This window comes from Epinephelus lanceolatus, chromosome 13 (genome assembly GCF_041903045.1).
Source record: "Epinephelus lanceolatus isolate andai-2023 chromosome 13, ASM4190304v1, whole genome shotgun sequence".
In the NCBI taxonomy this organism is placed as follows: domain Eukaryota; kingdom Metazoa; phylum Chordata; class Actinopteri; order Perciformes; family Serranidae; genus Epinephelus; species Epinephelus lanceolatus.
Window position 1 is genome coordinate 37,932,425 of NC_135746.1, and position 14,835 is coordinate 37,947,259.

The 14,835-nt window shown below is 40.1% G+C and overlaps 1 protein-coding gene across 1 annotated transcript in view; it reads right to left on the reverse strand.

The window, feature by feature from the left end:
- Nucleotides 1-2,825: 2,825 nt before the first annotated feature.
- Nucleotides 2,826-14,835, reverse strand: part of ube2j1 (ubiquitin-conjugating enzyme E2, J1) — a 76,338-nt gene continuing 64,328 nt past the window's right edge. Inside the window, exons 7-8 of the mRNA XM_033648259.2 lie at nucleotides 13,831-13,959; nucleotides 2,826-3,508 (exon numbers count right to left, since the gene is read on the reverse strand). Coding sequence (XP_033504150.1) covers nucleotides 3,215-3,508; nucleotides 13,831-13,959 — 423 coding nt within the window. The 3' untranslated portion in view covers nucleotides 2,826-3,214. The remainder of the gene's footprint in view (nucleotides 3,509-13,830; nucleotides 13,960-14,835) is intronic.

Here is a 14,835-nt window from a genome sequence, read left to right on the forward strand (position 1 = left end):
CAAAGGTCTGGTGAGATCACATCTTTTAAACTCCACACCCCCAGATCCTTTTCATTTTCAAACTTGTTGTCTTCATCCCCGACTGAAGCTGACTCATGCGGCTTCACACAGCTCCCTCTGGAGACACAAAAGACTTTATACATTTTTTATATATGCAGTAGTACTGAAAACAGACATGATGTGTAGGTGGAATTCCCCCTTCATTGTATGACTGCAGGAAGTACTTTAAAAGTAGCTTTTACCGTTAAATTATGTTAAAGTTATTCAGGGTCTAAAGGGGTCGCAAGAATGCTATATCCAAGTACCTGACAATATTTGATGCAGGTACAGTAGACTCACATTTCCTCATGGCGAATGTCAGAAACAGTGACCTTTATATTGTTGTGCTTCTAACGACCTTTGGCAGTTCAGCTGGTCAGTTTATATAAAAAGGTGAGAGAGAGGCCAAGTGCCTGACAATATTTGGATGAAGATTTTTATTCCTTGCTACAGTGGAGTCACATTTTCTGATGGTCTGTGTCAGAAATTGTGACTTCCAGGCATGTTCCAGACTTCTCACTTGTAGAAAGTGTGATAACATCCCTGCAGTCACACATTACAATGGTCACAGAACACGGAGTAACAGTCTGCGCTGATCTTTAAATGAATACCAGTGACTCTTAGAGCATCTGTGGCCCACAGCTGCTTTATACTGTATGGAAAGCTTCTCCTTTAGTTCACTAAATCCCTGCAGCCGCCTGAAAGCAGGACATATATGCTGATAATTCTGATTTGAACAGTGCTGCCACACACACCTCTACACACATCAGACGGGTCAGTTATAACTCAACATCCAGATGGCAGATTACCAGGAGGAATCAATCCCCCCCCCCCCCATCACTGGCTCCATTCCAACTATTTTAAAAACAGTTGCATTTCATGTTTTATTCTTAAAATGCACAATGTTAGGGTTTCATATTTACTACAATATGATCCATTTACAATGTGAGATACAGGAGATTTAAGACTCAAATACCAATCCAACCCATTCTCATTCTCAACACATAAAATACTGATGCTTGGTCAGTTGCTCTTAGTGTAACATACCAAGACACCCAGGCACCCTTTAGCATTTTTATAAGACACACTGGATCTTGTCATTATTTGACGCTCTGAACAATGGCTGTAGTGTACAGAGCAAGAAAGTCAGGATGGTGGATAGGTCAATCAAACACAGGACTGTCACCTTGGAGACCACTGTTCGTGACCCGCGTGAAATGTCACGTGACATGTCATTTGACATCTGACGTTGCATTTGTAAGAAATTTAGGCTATTTATTTTAACCCAAACTTCATCTTTTTTTCAAAATCTAACCACTTTTTATGTTGCCTCAACCCAAGGGTACAGAACCTGCGGCTCCGGAGCCATATGCGGCTCTTTAGCCCCTCTCCAGTGGCTCTCTATGGCTTTGAAAAATAAAAAATAAAAAAATAAATAAAAAACAAACACACAAAAAAAACCCCACACACACATGAAAATGAATAACAGTTATTGATTTTTTTTTTCAACATTTCAATTTTTATTCATAATTGTTGTAGGCCTAAAGAAAATTTTACGTTCTCCAATTGTAAAAATGTGTAGTCCATGCACTGAATTAAAAAAAAAAGTTAACATTTCGTCAACTAAAATGTGCGTCACACGTCTATGGCCTAGTACCTTTTCTTCTAAATTTTGCCAAACTTCATCAGCTGTGGCTAGACTTGAGTCTCCCTTGCCAGGCTAGCATTGGATTCCAAATCCATATAAATAAAGGTTTCAGAGGAAAATAAAGAATTTAATAGTGAGTGGACAGATTTGTTTGCTTTCACAACCAATGCTGCAATGTTAAAGTACCAAATAATCATAAATAGCCACTGCAGAGGAGCCATCTCCATATTTTTGAGTGCTCATTTCGACCTATTTTTATTGTTGATAGGATAATTTAGACTTAAAATGCAGTGTTACTGAAGGCTCCAAGCAGATTTGATTTTAATTTTATTTTTTAATTATTTTTTTGTCAACGATGGCTCATTTGATAGTTAAGGTTGCTGATGTCTGTCTTGATCTAAAAAAATGAACCTACATTGGCTTAAGTTTATTTTGCGGAAACTGACATGCTGTCCCTGAATGTCCAAAACTGACGCTATAGGGGTACATAGAGTGTCATAGTTTGATACACAGAACCACTGATCAAGCGCTGTTATTGACGTGTTGAGAGTGAGAATGTGTTGACCAACCACACCAAAAGGAACCACAACAGCTCGTGCACTCGAAGATGCCCACACAGCAGCTGTTAGCTTGCACCGTTAAAATTGAGCCCTGAATGGTGCAACTGTCTTCAGCAAATGGAAGGGTAAAGCTCATAAATAATAAGTCATTATAGCACTTACACTATATGCAGATGATTCCATTCTACCTGACCTGGGTGCTGCATACTGACTCAGTGGTGAGAAAGGCAAAGCAGAGACTGTTTCACCTCAGACGCCTGAGGGAATTGCAGGATTTGAGGAGTTTCTACACCTGCGCCATTGAAAGCGTTCTAACAGGGAACATTACTGCCCGGTACTGAAATAGCACTGGACAGGACTGCAAGGCCCTGCAAAGAGTGGTCATTGCCCCACCCCCAATCAAACACATACTTATTACGATTCCTACTCTATGTAAAATCTTTTTAATGCACAACTGAAGGAACTGGTGGGATTACATTTCACTGGACTTGTACCTTATATGACTACATGTGACAAATAAAACTGATGGATTGATTGATGATTAATTCATTACTTTGAGACAAAAATCCACCAAAACCTTTTTAACATATCATAATACAGTTTTAATTAAATAAAGGGAACAAGCTGCAGCCCTAGGATAGAATAATTATATGGAGGGGTACATGTGGTGTGTGTGGCTACACAACAAAGCTTCCCGTTTTTAAAAATGCATGACACTCTCGAGAGTAAAATTCACATTGATTAAAAGACACCCTGGGGGTGTTGTGGTAAGTGGAGCTCCTCCTCTGCAGGAATGAAAGTTCCCCCTCAGCGGAGACCGAGCCCTCTGCTGATGAGCAGGGAGGGCAGAAAGTCAGTATCAGCCATAGGTTCTGGCTCCACGTCAGCTGGCCATAGTTCTGTTAGGGTGGTAGCAGGAGGGGTTGACTTGAGGGTGAGAAAGGAGTGGGGGCAGCCAAGTGTGTGGTCACAGCTCATAGTCAAACTTGTACTCATTAGCCAGGTAGATCCTGCGGAAGATGAGCGCCGCCAGGGCCAGAGTGAGCACCACAATGAGGACTGCCGAGCCTGCGTGGCTTTCATCCAGAGGCTGGCGAGGAGCCGGGGCGAAGGCTGGCCTGCTGGCTGGATCTCTGCCGTCTCTCTGGCCCTGCTGGCTGTGCTGCTGGGCGCGACGCTGCCGGGGGCTGAGTGGGCGACCAGTGCTTGGGGTCACAGCGGGTTGGGGTCCCTCTATCCCTGTGGCTGGAGATGCCTCAGCCTGCGGTAAAAGATGGCATTGAGACAAAACAAGTCATTAGAGGTGAAACATTTACTTGATTAATCGATTATGCCAACTCCATCTGGCTTCATTTCATTCAGGTTGTGCTACAGCTCAGTCACAGCTCCATTACGGTTCTAAAGTATGGCTGACAAGGGCAAACGCATTACATTTCCATTAGGAGAAACATGCTGCAGCTTCAGAAACGATGTCAGCTCAAAAACACATATGAGAATCCAAAACAAATACAAGAACAGAAACGTGCTGCAAATGAAAAATGTGTGGCAGAAAGCCAAAACCAGTACAATAACAGGAAACATGCAATTACAGAAAAGATGCAAAGTCAACTAAAAATACCACCCAGCAGTTGTATGCCTCCGTGCACCATTTTCTATTACAGTTTACAACCATGTCTGTGAAAACATGGATGCTTCACACACATCTTCCTCCCGGCAGCACGGGAGATCTATACTATCAGCACAGTTTCAAGGTGAACACCCAAGATTAGTGTCACCAATTCAGTATCTGACCAAATGCCCCCCCTTGTGTTCCTGAGATATGACACTGAGTGATGGCCAGAAAAGTGTTTTTGCAGAACAGAATGATGTCATGGTGCAGTTGACCTTTGACCTTTTGGATATAAAATGTCATAATTTTATTATATTAGATATTTGTGTGAGGTTTTGTCACAATAGCTAGAATTCTTTAGTTTTTGACAAAAACATGTTTTGTGAGGTGACACTGACCTTGACCTTTGACCTTCAACCACCAAATTCTAATCAGTTTATTCTTCATTACAAGTGGACGTTAGTGTCAAATTTGGAGAAATTCCCTAAAGGCATTCTTGAGATATTGCATTTATGAACGTAAGACGGATGCACAGTCACACTGACCTTGACCTTTGACCACCAAAATCCTATCAGTTTTTATTGAGTGTGGACGTTCCACCTTGGCGTTTTTGCCAAATTTGAAGATTTTCCCTCACAGTGTTCTTGAGATATAGTATTCACAAGAATGAGACAGACAAACTCACAGTGACCTTGACCTTTGACCACCAAATTCAATCAGCTCATAACAAAGTCCAAGGGGATGTGTGAGAAATGGATATTGCCAGTGCGGAGGCATAAAAAAAATCACACAAATCCATAAAATAAATGCTGCATATTCAGTCAACACCAAAGAGATTAAAAGGAGAAGATACGGCATCATATGATGTCATATCATTGAGGTACAGCACATGCACAGTGGTATCTGGTCAGCACCTACTGAAAGGCTCAAAAGCTGATGCATTAACATAGAACTTGGGGATGACTGATTCGTTTTACAGAGGCTTCCACAGTTGACCTTGAGCTGAAATATATACCACACAAAAAATAACGATATGAATTGAATTATGATTCTGCAGCTATTGAAAAGGTCCTTAATAAAAGACCATAAACAAATACTTTCTGTGTGAAAAACTTAGCAGGCAACATCCATTTGAGTGTACCCAAAAAGTTTTGTCAGGCTGAGGACACCCAAAAAGCATCAGAGCAGACACCTTCCCTTTATTTCAGGTGCCGTCTGCTGTAACCCTCCAACATCACAGCTCCAGTGACATCAATGACATTGCACATGCGTCATACTCCATAGCTCCCATTGGGTCAGAGACCATGTTCCAGCCTTCAATGAATAGACTTGATCAACACAAGCAAGTTCTCTAGGCCTCTAGGTGGGAACGCTTGATGGAACAGCTTGACTGTAGATCCGAAAGAGAGACCAGAGGAGAGTGTGTTTGTTGTTAAAGCAGAAGGAAAAGAGGAGTGAAGAGGTGACATAAAAAGGTATGTATCTTTTTCACATTTAGAGTCTTTTACAGTATTATATAAGAGCAACCAAATTACATACCGCCCCTAGAGGCCTGGAGAATTTGTTTTCATGGTTTGTGTGTTTTTTTGACTTTCCATCATTTGTGTTTTTGCAGCACGTTTGCTGTTAACGTATTTGTCTTGGCTTTCTGCAGCACAGGTTTTTTTGTAGCACGTTTCTATTCTTGTATATGTATTTTCTAAGGGCTGTGCCTGACTTTGTTTTGTCAGTCGAATCAGATTTGGCCGTTAATTATGAATATTTGACATTTCTTTTAAATCGTTTCCATATCAAGTTTATAAGCTCAGCGGGATGTTCAGTGTGACTGCGGCAATGATGTAACATAGTACACTAGATAACAGCACTAAAGATGGATCAGAATGTGCAACAACATTTTTTGCCGTCACCAGATATCAAACAAAAACCAGAGACTGGGTCGTATTAATTATCTGTAAGCTGCATATTCAGCGTTCCAAGCAGAAGGGAGATGATAATATTACGTCAGAGCCGTACGGTGCGCATCGTGAATGCAGCTATATACCAAAGAGTAACGTGACAGTCAAGAGCACTCACTCTGCAACAAAATCTGGGGACCGCGCACTCATTAGCAAAAACCCAACCGAAACAAAACAATAAAAACGGCTGCTTGACTTGAAGCAAATTTGGGTGACTAAGGGGCCTCAGACTGATGATTCAAATGTCCAACTTTTAGGGGGCTCCTACTGGAGCTCCTACTGGAAAAGTTTTGGGCTATCATAGCCTGTGTGCCTTTTGCAGCCAGTGTAGAAACATTTTAGAATGACTGGTTTCAGTTACCACTGACCGAAACCAGTCATTCATAAGGAGCATGAGCTGATGCCTTCAAGCTGAAGTTACAGGTTCCCAAACTGTAAACTGAACAGTACCACTATCCATCAAACTACTTCTAGTGTGAGACAGAGAGGGGAAGGGATATGCAATATTTTAGTGTAGGCCTCTCTGCAATCACTCTTTGCATGGCAATCATTTTGTATTGGACTTTTGTGCAATTACTTTAGGTGGTACATCTGTGTAACACTTGGGTCTTGGGCATTGTGCAATGCTCTTGAGGTGTATGGATCTGGGAGTGATACTGTATGTTAATTGTAGTTTGATTGTACATGTGTGCCAGTGTGTTGCCTGTGCTCTCTCAAATGTCCAAGACAAAATTCTCCTAAGGGAGACAATTAAGGCTAATCTCTCTCTCTCTCTCTCTTACCCGTTTTCCAGCAGACATATACAGTGTATATGAAATGCATTTTCCATCACAGAGTTTATAGAGTTGTTTTGCCAGACATAAAAACACATTTGCAGCTCATTTAGATGTGTGCAACAAACACTACAGGGCTGTTATTTACTTGGTTTAATCCTACCTCTTCTTTTATCTGTAGCCTATTGACTGATAGTAGCACATGTTTATATTAAGCCAATAAAATCTATAAATGCGTATTTTTTCCCCTTGGTTCCAATCCTCTGTCTTCATTAGGCTGACATTTTCTCACCCCAAAGCAAGAGCTTTCACAAAATGATGACAGACCTGTCCACTGAGGGTTGGGAGCTGTGTAGCAGTAAGGTCAACACAACCTTTAGTTGCCTCCTGTGATCACTCATTTTAAATGTCAATCTAGCTAATCACACAGTACAGCTGCTGTCATTAATCTGTATTTATGCTGATTCTGCTGATTCTGTCAGACAATGTCATCTTCATAAAATAATGTTGTGATCATCAGCACAGCCAATAGCTTGCAAATGACTGCAGGTTAAAAGCTAGTACATGAGCAACTATTTGAAAAAAAAAAAAAAAAAAATCACTCATCATCAATCCATATTCCTTCAGCAGAATGAAAACAGAAGAGTTAAGAAAATGCGCATGACAATATTGACATCATGAATCCAGCACTGAGATGCTCTCCTTTTAGGGCTGGGACACATGCTTTGTCTTTACCTCCAGGGAACTGAGAGGTTGAACGCTGAGCTCTTCTCTTGTGGCAAATCTGTGCCAACTGTCAAGGGCACGGAGGGAGGTTGTGGCTGACGTTGCTAAGCGACCATAACCAGCACCATATCATAGTCTGCTGACCAGAAATCCTGAGTTCAGAGCTGATGTTTTTAGTTTTGTGTGTATTCAAATATTGTCCTTTGGACAGATCATAAAGAATCAAAATTTTCTCCATATTTGCCATTGACTAATATTTAAGGATGAAAGGAAGAAATGCCTGTAGGCTGTTATGGGTTGTTCCTCATCACATGACATGTGGTGTGTGCTGCGCTCCAAAAGTGGAAATATGTTTATCTCAGGGTGCAGCTGTTGCACCCTGAAAAACAGGCAACGCTTGTTCGCCGTGAAGCCGTCCTCTCACTTTTGGGCATGCCTGTCTTGTGTCTACATTTTACAACGCTGGATTTGAGGGCACAATAAATGTGGCATGTGTCCGGGCTCTGATGTTACCGCACAGTAATACTAAGTTATCCATCAGCCTGGATCAGCACATCAAAACCTAACCCCATTTTCAGCATACTTAATCTTAGAGTTAGTTAAAGATAACTTTATGATGCTCCTGGTCATTTAAAGTTTTAAAGAGATCAGTGCAGATAGGACGAGTCCTCTCTGGAGGATGGGAGGCTGTGCTGGGGATGACTAACCAATCAGCAGCACTGATAGATTCAGCTTTTACACAGAAAATGTACATTTCACCCAATTAGAGACTGTCTGGAGGGAGCCTGCAGAGACTGTGCAGAGGCTGTACTGTTCTACTACATCCCTCTGTACTGTGAGCAGCAGCAAGGCAGTGTGGGATTCGGGTGGGCCGGACGAGTTTTAACTCTTGTCCCACCAACTTCAGCGGCAGATGGTGAGTCCTATTTTTGACACGGCCCTCCTCAGTTCAAACTCAGAAACAGTAATCTAAGTTGACCCTCCTCTGCTCCTTCAGACTGGTTCTGTGTGTAGCAGCTGGCGCCAAAATCAATCCTCTTAGGCAACAAAGCTTGTCCATATCATCTGAACCGGTGAAAAAAAGCCACACAACCACAGGCTTCAAGCTACCATAGAACACTGATGTTAAGAGAAAGCACTGATATCTAACTGCTTGATTTCACTACAGTTACTCAATACGACCAATACAGCTGCTGGAGCTGCTGCAAAGTCTGCATGCACAATCATTTCCTTCCATTCATATTCAAAATAATTTGGAACTCATGGGATGTCAGCAGGTGATGAAGCGTGCCACCAATTAAAAGGGACACTGTGAATGATCCATAATAGGCTGCATACAGACAGCACCATATAATCCTACTGATTGCACACTGTGGAGCTTCAGAACACCCGCTGCTCTGTCCAATACTTTGAGCTTAAATGGACTGAAAGACAAACCACAGCATTCTGAAGACAGGTCGTGTTTTTAATTACACCAAACATCAGGAGAAGGAAAAAGCAAAGCCTAAATAATCCTTAGTATTAACTGTTGCATGCCAGCGAATAAGATTTATAGTGTAGTGGTATATTTGTCTTTGTCTATCATGTCTTTAGTGATGTAATACATCACAAGTAAGCATCAGGCTTTCGTGCCGGTCCCACAGAGTCAATCAGCAGCTTTTTTCTACAGCAACTGTTTATCTGTCACACAGGTAGAGATCTATTGTAGGGGTAGAGCACAACAACGTCTCCACAAGTGGGATCCTTGACAGACTAGAGAAAAATGGAGACATGCAAGACATGCCATATTTCCAGTATGCACACAACACTCCCTTGAAGTCAACTTTTCTGTCACATAGCCCTTTGGAAGCCAAAAAAATGTCACGCACTGGCACAACTGACATGTACACTGACTGAATACTGAAGAAACTATAAACAATGAGCCAAACTGACATTCACCTAGAATAGCACCTCTACGAAAGACATTTTAAACAATTTTATATTTAATATTATTGTACCATATTATACTACATTATTTTGGCCCATTCTAAATCATTCAATACAATCAATAAAAGCAAACAGGTATTCTGCAGATTTACAGATAAATATTTAACTTGAAATGAACAACGACTATAATTAAACACACAAATATTTTACATGGATTTCTTACATTTTCATCTAGATTCAAATTAGCTTGTATTTGTATTAGCTTGTATTTAGAGGAATACTTCACAAACAAAAAAAAACTTTGTAAAGCTAATGCTCACCAATGTCATGAAAAACTTTATTTTTCTAGATTAAAATTCTTAATAAATTGAAGTCATAGGGGTCTGTGTTTAACAACCGCAATTATATCAAAACATCCTTTTACAAACTCTCAGACAGCTCGAGCAGTATAATCTAACTCTCAGTAATACAATCATATATTCAGTACTTCCCAAACAGACAGCCCTTTCTGACAGGGAACTGAACAGAAAGTGACACTTATCCTTGCTCTCTTCAACGCCAGACTCCATTGACAAAAACATTTTTCTGGTCTACTGCTGCATCGATCGGCGGTGTGTTGTGTCATTGTGTGACCTTGCTGAACTCGAAATAACCCTTTTTTAAAATACCAAAGTTACACAATAGCACAAACAAATTATCTGAGACATTGGCAGACCAGCAGCTCCAGTGTTCTGTGAGGTAAAATTAGTGTTTTTGTCAATGGAGTCTGGGGTTGAATACAGCATAATTATAGCTTCTCTACTGCAACGTATTTCCAAGTGTAGGGATGCATATATATCTGCACACCATTAGCATCAGCAGATGTTGGCTTTAAAATGAACTATAAGACTCGGCCAACATGCTTTTTTTTTAAATTTGCACAATGAATGAATATTACATACATTGAAAAGCATTTGAAAAGCAATTAGACCTTGTTTTGGAAATTAAAATAAAGGTTTTGGCCGCTAATATCCAAACACACATTTCTTCCCTATCTATCTCCAAATTGCTCTGCTTGCTAGCTACTGCAACTGTTGTTGTGCTACAACCCACAAACTGCAAAGTGTGGTTTTATATGACTGGTGTGGCTGCTAGTCACCAAAAGTCTCACCAGGTGGATGAATTTTTGGAGATGCCCGAGCGTTTCAAACATTTGAAACTGTTTTATCTGGTCTTACAGAAAGTAAAAAGACAGGGATTTTAAAGTATAAAAATCAGTGACATATATATTTGCCATATTAAAAGAAATACATGATCAAATCACACAGGGACACAGGATTAAAACCACATTTTTCATTTCATGGAGACTTTGAATTTCACTTTCCACTAGGATTAAACTGCACAAGATGTGTGAGAGTTTGTGAACAGATGCTGGATATAGTTTTGCTGTTGTTGAACATGTAGCTCTATGACTAATTAATTGAGAACTTGTTTTTGGATTCTTTGCTCAGCATGGAGAAAGTTTCTTCATGATACAAAGTAGCACTAAGGAAGTAATTGAAATACAAATGATCACTTTATGTGTGAAGTATTCCTTTCAGGAGGACAAGGCCAAACAAACAGAACAAAAAGACATTGCAGGCATCCGATTGGGACATGTGAGCCTGCTGTTTGATGATGTTGGGAATATGCAATACCACAGTGAATTCACTATCAGACAATGATGGACATCTGTTACTCTACTGACAATATTTTTCATTTTATGTTCAGCTCAGATTCAGTCCTGTCAGACTGTTTAGACTCTTGAGCCACAAAGCTTGTTGTGTTACTATGACAACCAACTGTAAAGACTTTTAAAGAGTTATTAATACACTGATTTTGATATTTTTGGCTTTTTTTCTTCTGTTTTGATATATTTGAAAACATGACATGAAATGTAATAAATGTAAATATTGCTGAGTTTTTTTTAAATTAATGTGGGGAAATTTAATCAAGAATGCACGATAAACGGACAAGGATATGATAAATCTTCCTTCACTCTTGGCACCCACTTTAGGAACCCACTGATCTGGAACATCAGCTGCAGGGTTTTTTTTCATGCATGTTTTTCATGAGTGAGAGTGAAAGAAAAGCAACTTAAAGAGTAACTTAACCCAGGCTTAGAAGCAGCATTTCACAGTGTGTTGCACCCAACAGTGATGTCATAACACACCTGGAGTACACTGCTACATAACTGCAACAAGGTGAGAAGGTAAAATATTGAAATTCAGCGAGAGTAAGACTTTCTTGTTGTTCTTGAACTCCATGCTGCTGTTAAGTATACAGTATATTGGTGGTACAATGTGCCATCAGATGACAAATCAGTGAGCAGGTTGGATGTATAGCAGTATTGGATTTTTATATGGGGTTTGCATCAAAGCGACAAAACATCTTGACAGGTATTTCATTTTTTAGAAAAGCAGAATAGAAAATTCACTATATTTATTGATGTTGCAATATGAAATGACACAAGGAATTTAAGAAGGTGGTAGGTTTTTCATTTTTTGGATCTGACTGGAGGAACTTTGTTTTGTTCTACAAACCCCCTTTTTATTGTGTCTGCACTGCAAAAACACAGAACAATGGTAGTTCTTAGAATGCTGTTTTGAGGGTGTTTTTATAGCTCCTATTTCAGAATAGGTATTTTCCCAGCACTAAAAGAAACTTGAGAAGACGGGAGTGTACAGTGGTTGGTCGAACACATGAGCCAATGCTGCACCGATAAAACACAACGAATGACGAAAACACAGTCAAATGGACTAACATTAAAGTCCAGGTTTTACTGAGCATAAATGCAACAGGGGATACAGTGGGATTTTGACTCATCAAAGCAAAATGTGAGAATCTTCTATTCTAATCTTCTATATATCATTGTCTTCATTTCATTCAGGTTGTGCTACAGCTCAGTCACAGCTCCATTACGGTTCTAAATTATCGCTGACAGGGGCAAACGCATTACATTTCCATTAGGAGAGACATGCTACACCTTCAGAAACGATGCCAGCTCAAAAACACATATGAGAATCCAAAACAAATACAAGAACAGAAACGTGCTGCAAATGAAAAAATGTGTGGCAGAAAGCCAAAACCAGCACAATAACAGGAAACATGCAAATAGAGAAAAGATGCAAAGTCAAGTAAAAATACCACCCAGCAGTTGTATGCCTCCGTGCACCATTTTCTATTACAGTTTACATCCATGTCTGTGAAAACATGGATGCTTCACACACACATCTTCCTCCTGGCAGCACGGGAGAGCTATACTATCAGCACAGTTTCAAGGTGGACAGCCAAGTGTCACCAATTCAGTATCTGACCAAATGTCTCCCCTTCTGTTCCTGAGATATGACATTGAGTAATGGCCAAAATAGTGTATTTGCTGAACATTATTCTGTCACAGTGAAGTTGACCTTTGACCTTTTGGATATAAAATGTCATCACTCCATCATTACATTGAGTTAGACATTTGTGATGTTTTGTCATAATTTGTGCACAAATACCTTGAGTTCTGGCCAAAAACATGTTTTGTGAGGTCACAGTGACCTTGACCTTTGACCACAACTTTCAGTTTATTCTTCAGTCCGAGTGGAAATTTATATCAAATTTGGAGAAATTCACTGAAGGTGTTCTGGAGATATTGCATTCATGAGAATGAGAGAGACCAAAATCTAATCAGTTCATCATTGAGTCCATATGATGTTTGTGCCAAATTTTAAGAAATTCCCTCAAGGCGTTCTTGAGAATGGGACGGATAGACGAACGGACGGAGGGACAACCTGAAAACATAATGCCTTGAGCTATGGCTATCTCTGACGCGGAGGCATAAAACTTCCAGTGGGTCAGGAATCATAATCAAACAGGTCAAAATCAAGCCAACAGTTAATCCCAATTACCTAAAGCATTTTAATTGGTGGTAAAAGTGACCTTGCTGACCTCACAGTTCTCAGCAATTAACTGGGTAAATACAATGTCATCCTAACAATTAGACATGATGGACAATACTACAAACATAAGACCCAATTAGTAATGAACCAGAATTAAATATGTTTTTAGGCTCCTTTCCAGGATTCTGGAGAGTTCTTTGTTTATTTGGATCCCTATTAGTTGTCACCCTGGCAACAACTACTCTTCGTGCGGCGCAGTGACCGGCTCAGTACAGCACACCATTATACTGTATGCCAGGGAGGCTTGAGACATGCTTGAGATGATTAATCCAACAGAGTGGACACACTCAATTGTCCTCAGCTGCATTATACAACATAAATGTATAATAATAATAATAATAATAGTAATGATCATAAAGGTGACTAAGTGTTCACTGTGATGAATGCCCTATCTTTCTAGAATATGCAATATGCATTTTCATAAAATACTGACTGAAACCAGCGGTTGACTTAAGGACAGTAAAGCCATCTTAACACAGTGTGCCTTATGAAATGGTTGCCTGTTTTGTTAATCTGTAGGTAATGTCACAAAAACATGTAAAACCATGGGGATGGTGAGTTCTGTAGGTAGTTGGCTGGCTGCAGGTTGTGTGCTGTCCTGTGTAACCCCAGCGTGGCAGTATAACACCTACCTGCTCCGCCTGGGGCGCCTCAGAAGCTTCCTGGCTGGCAGACGTGGAGGTGTCTCCCTCGGTGAGCGTGGAAGGCTCGCTTTCTGCACCTCCGCTCTCACTTGCCTGTCTGGATAAACTGGACTCTGCCTGCAGTAACACACAGGGAGCAGCAGTTATCTACACTGTTCTTTGGCACATGTTATAGGGCTGGACAATGTGGACCCAAATGTACAGTATTTTATCATAATCTGTCACATCTACTTCAACAATAACTAATAAACAAATAATTATTTTGTAGCTAAAGCAGTGCATGATATTTTCTCTTGCCTGGTGGCTCACTTGTGGCTCACTCTGTCAGGGTTTGTGCTTATTAATTTTAAATTAAACACTCTGGACTGGACTGTGTGCTGATAGATTAATTTAACTGATTAGCTGTCAGTGCTATTATTGCAATCATAAATAAAAGTCAGTCATACAGTAATTGCCAAATATCAAATAACAACAGAGAAAAGGCTTGTAATAGCTTTACACTTCCTGCATATGTTTCGCATATGAAATGTGTAACAGGAGCAGGATAATGCCTTCTGAGCTGCTATAAGACTTAATTTGAAACATCTATACAGGAAGTGTCAATGTTTTACTAACAGTGGCTTAACAACAATCAAAAAACAGCTAAATAGATGTTTCTGGATAAACTAGAGGATGGCACTAGCATAAATAGTATTTATTAAGTGTTATCATCTAGTATATTCTGTATAAGTATTTTGGAATTGCCACTAAATGGAACTCAAAGTTAATTTTATCAACTGCTGTTTCCCAGAATTTACTAAGGCTTAACTTTTAGCCAACATGGCTAGAAATCCTCAGAGCACTCAGAAAAAAAATGGAAATATTAACAATCACTCTGCCACGACAACTGGGCAAACTCCATCTGCTGATGAAGACCATGTGATATGATGGAAATCCCCAGAACAGCTGGACCTTGTGGCTGATTATTTTCTTGACTGCTGTTTCCAAAGTGAA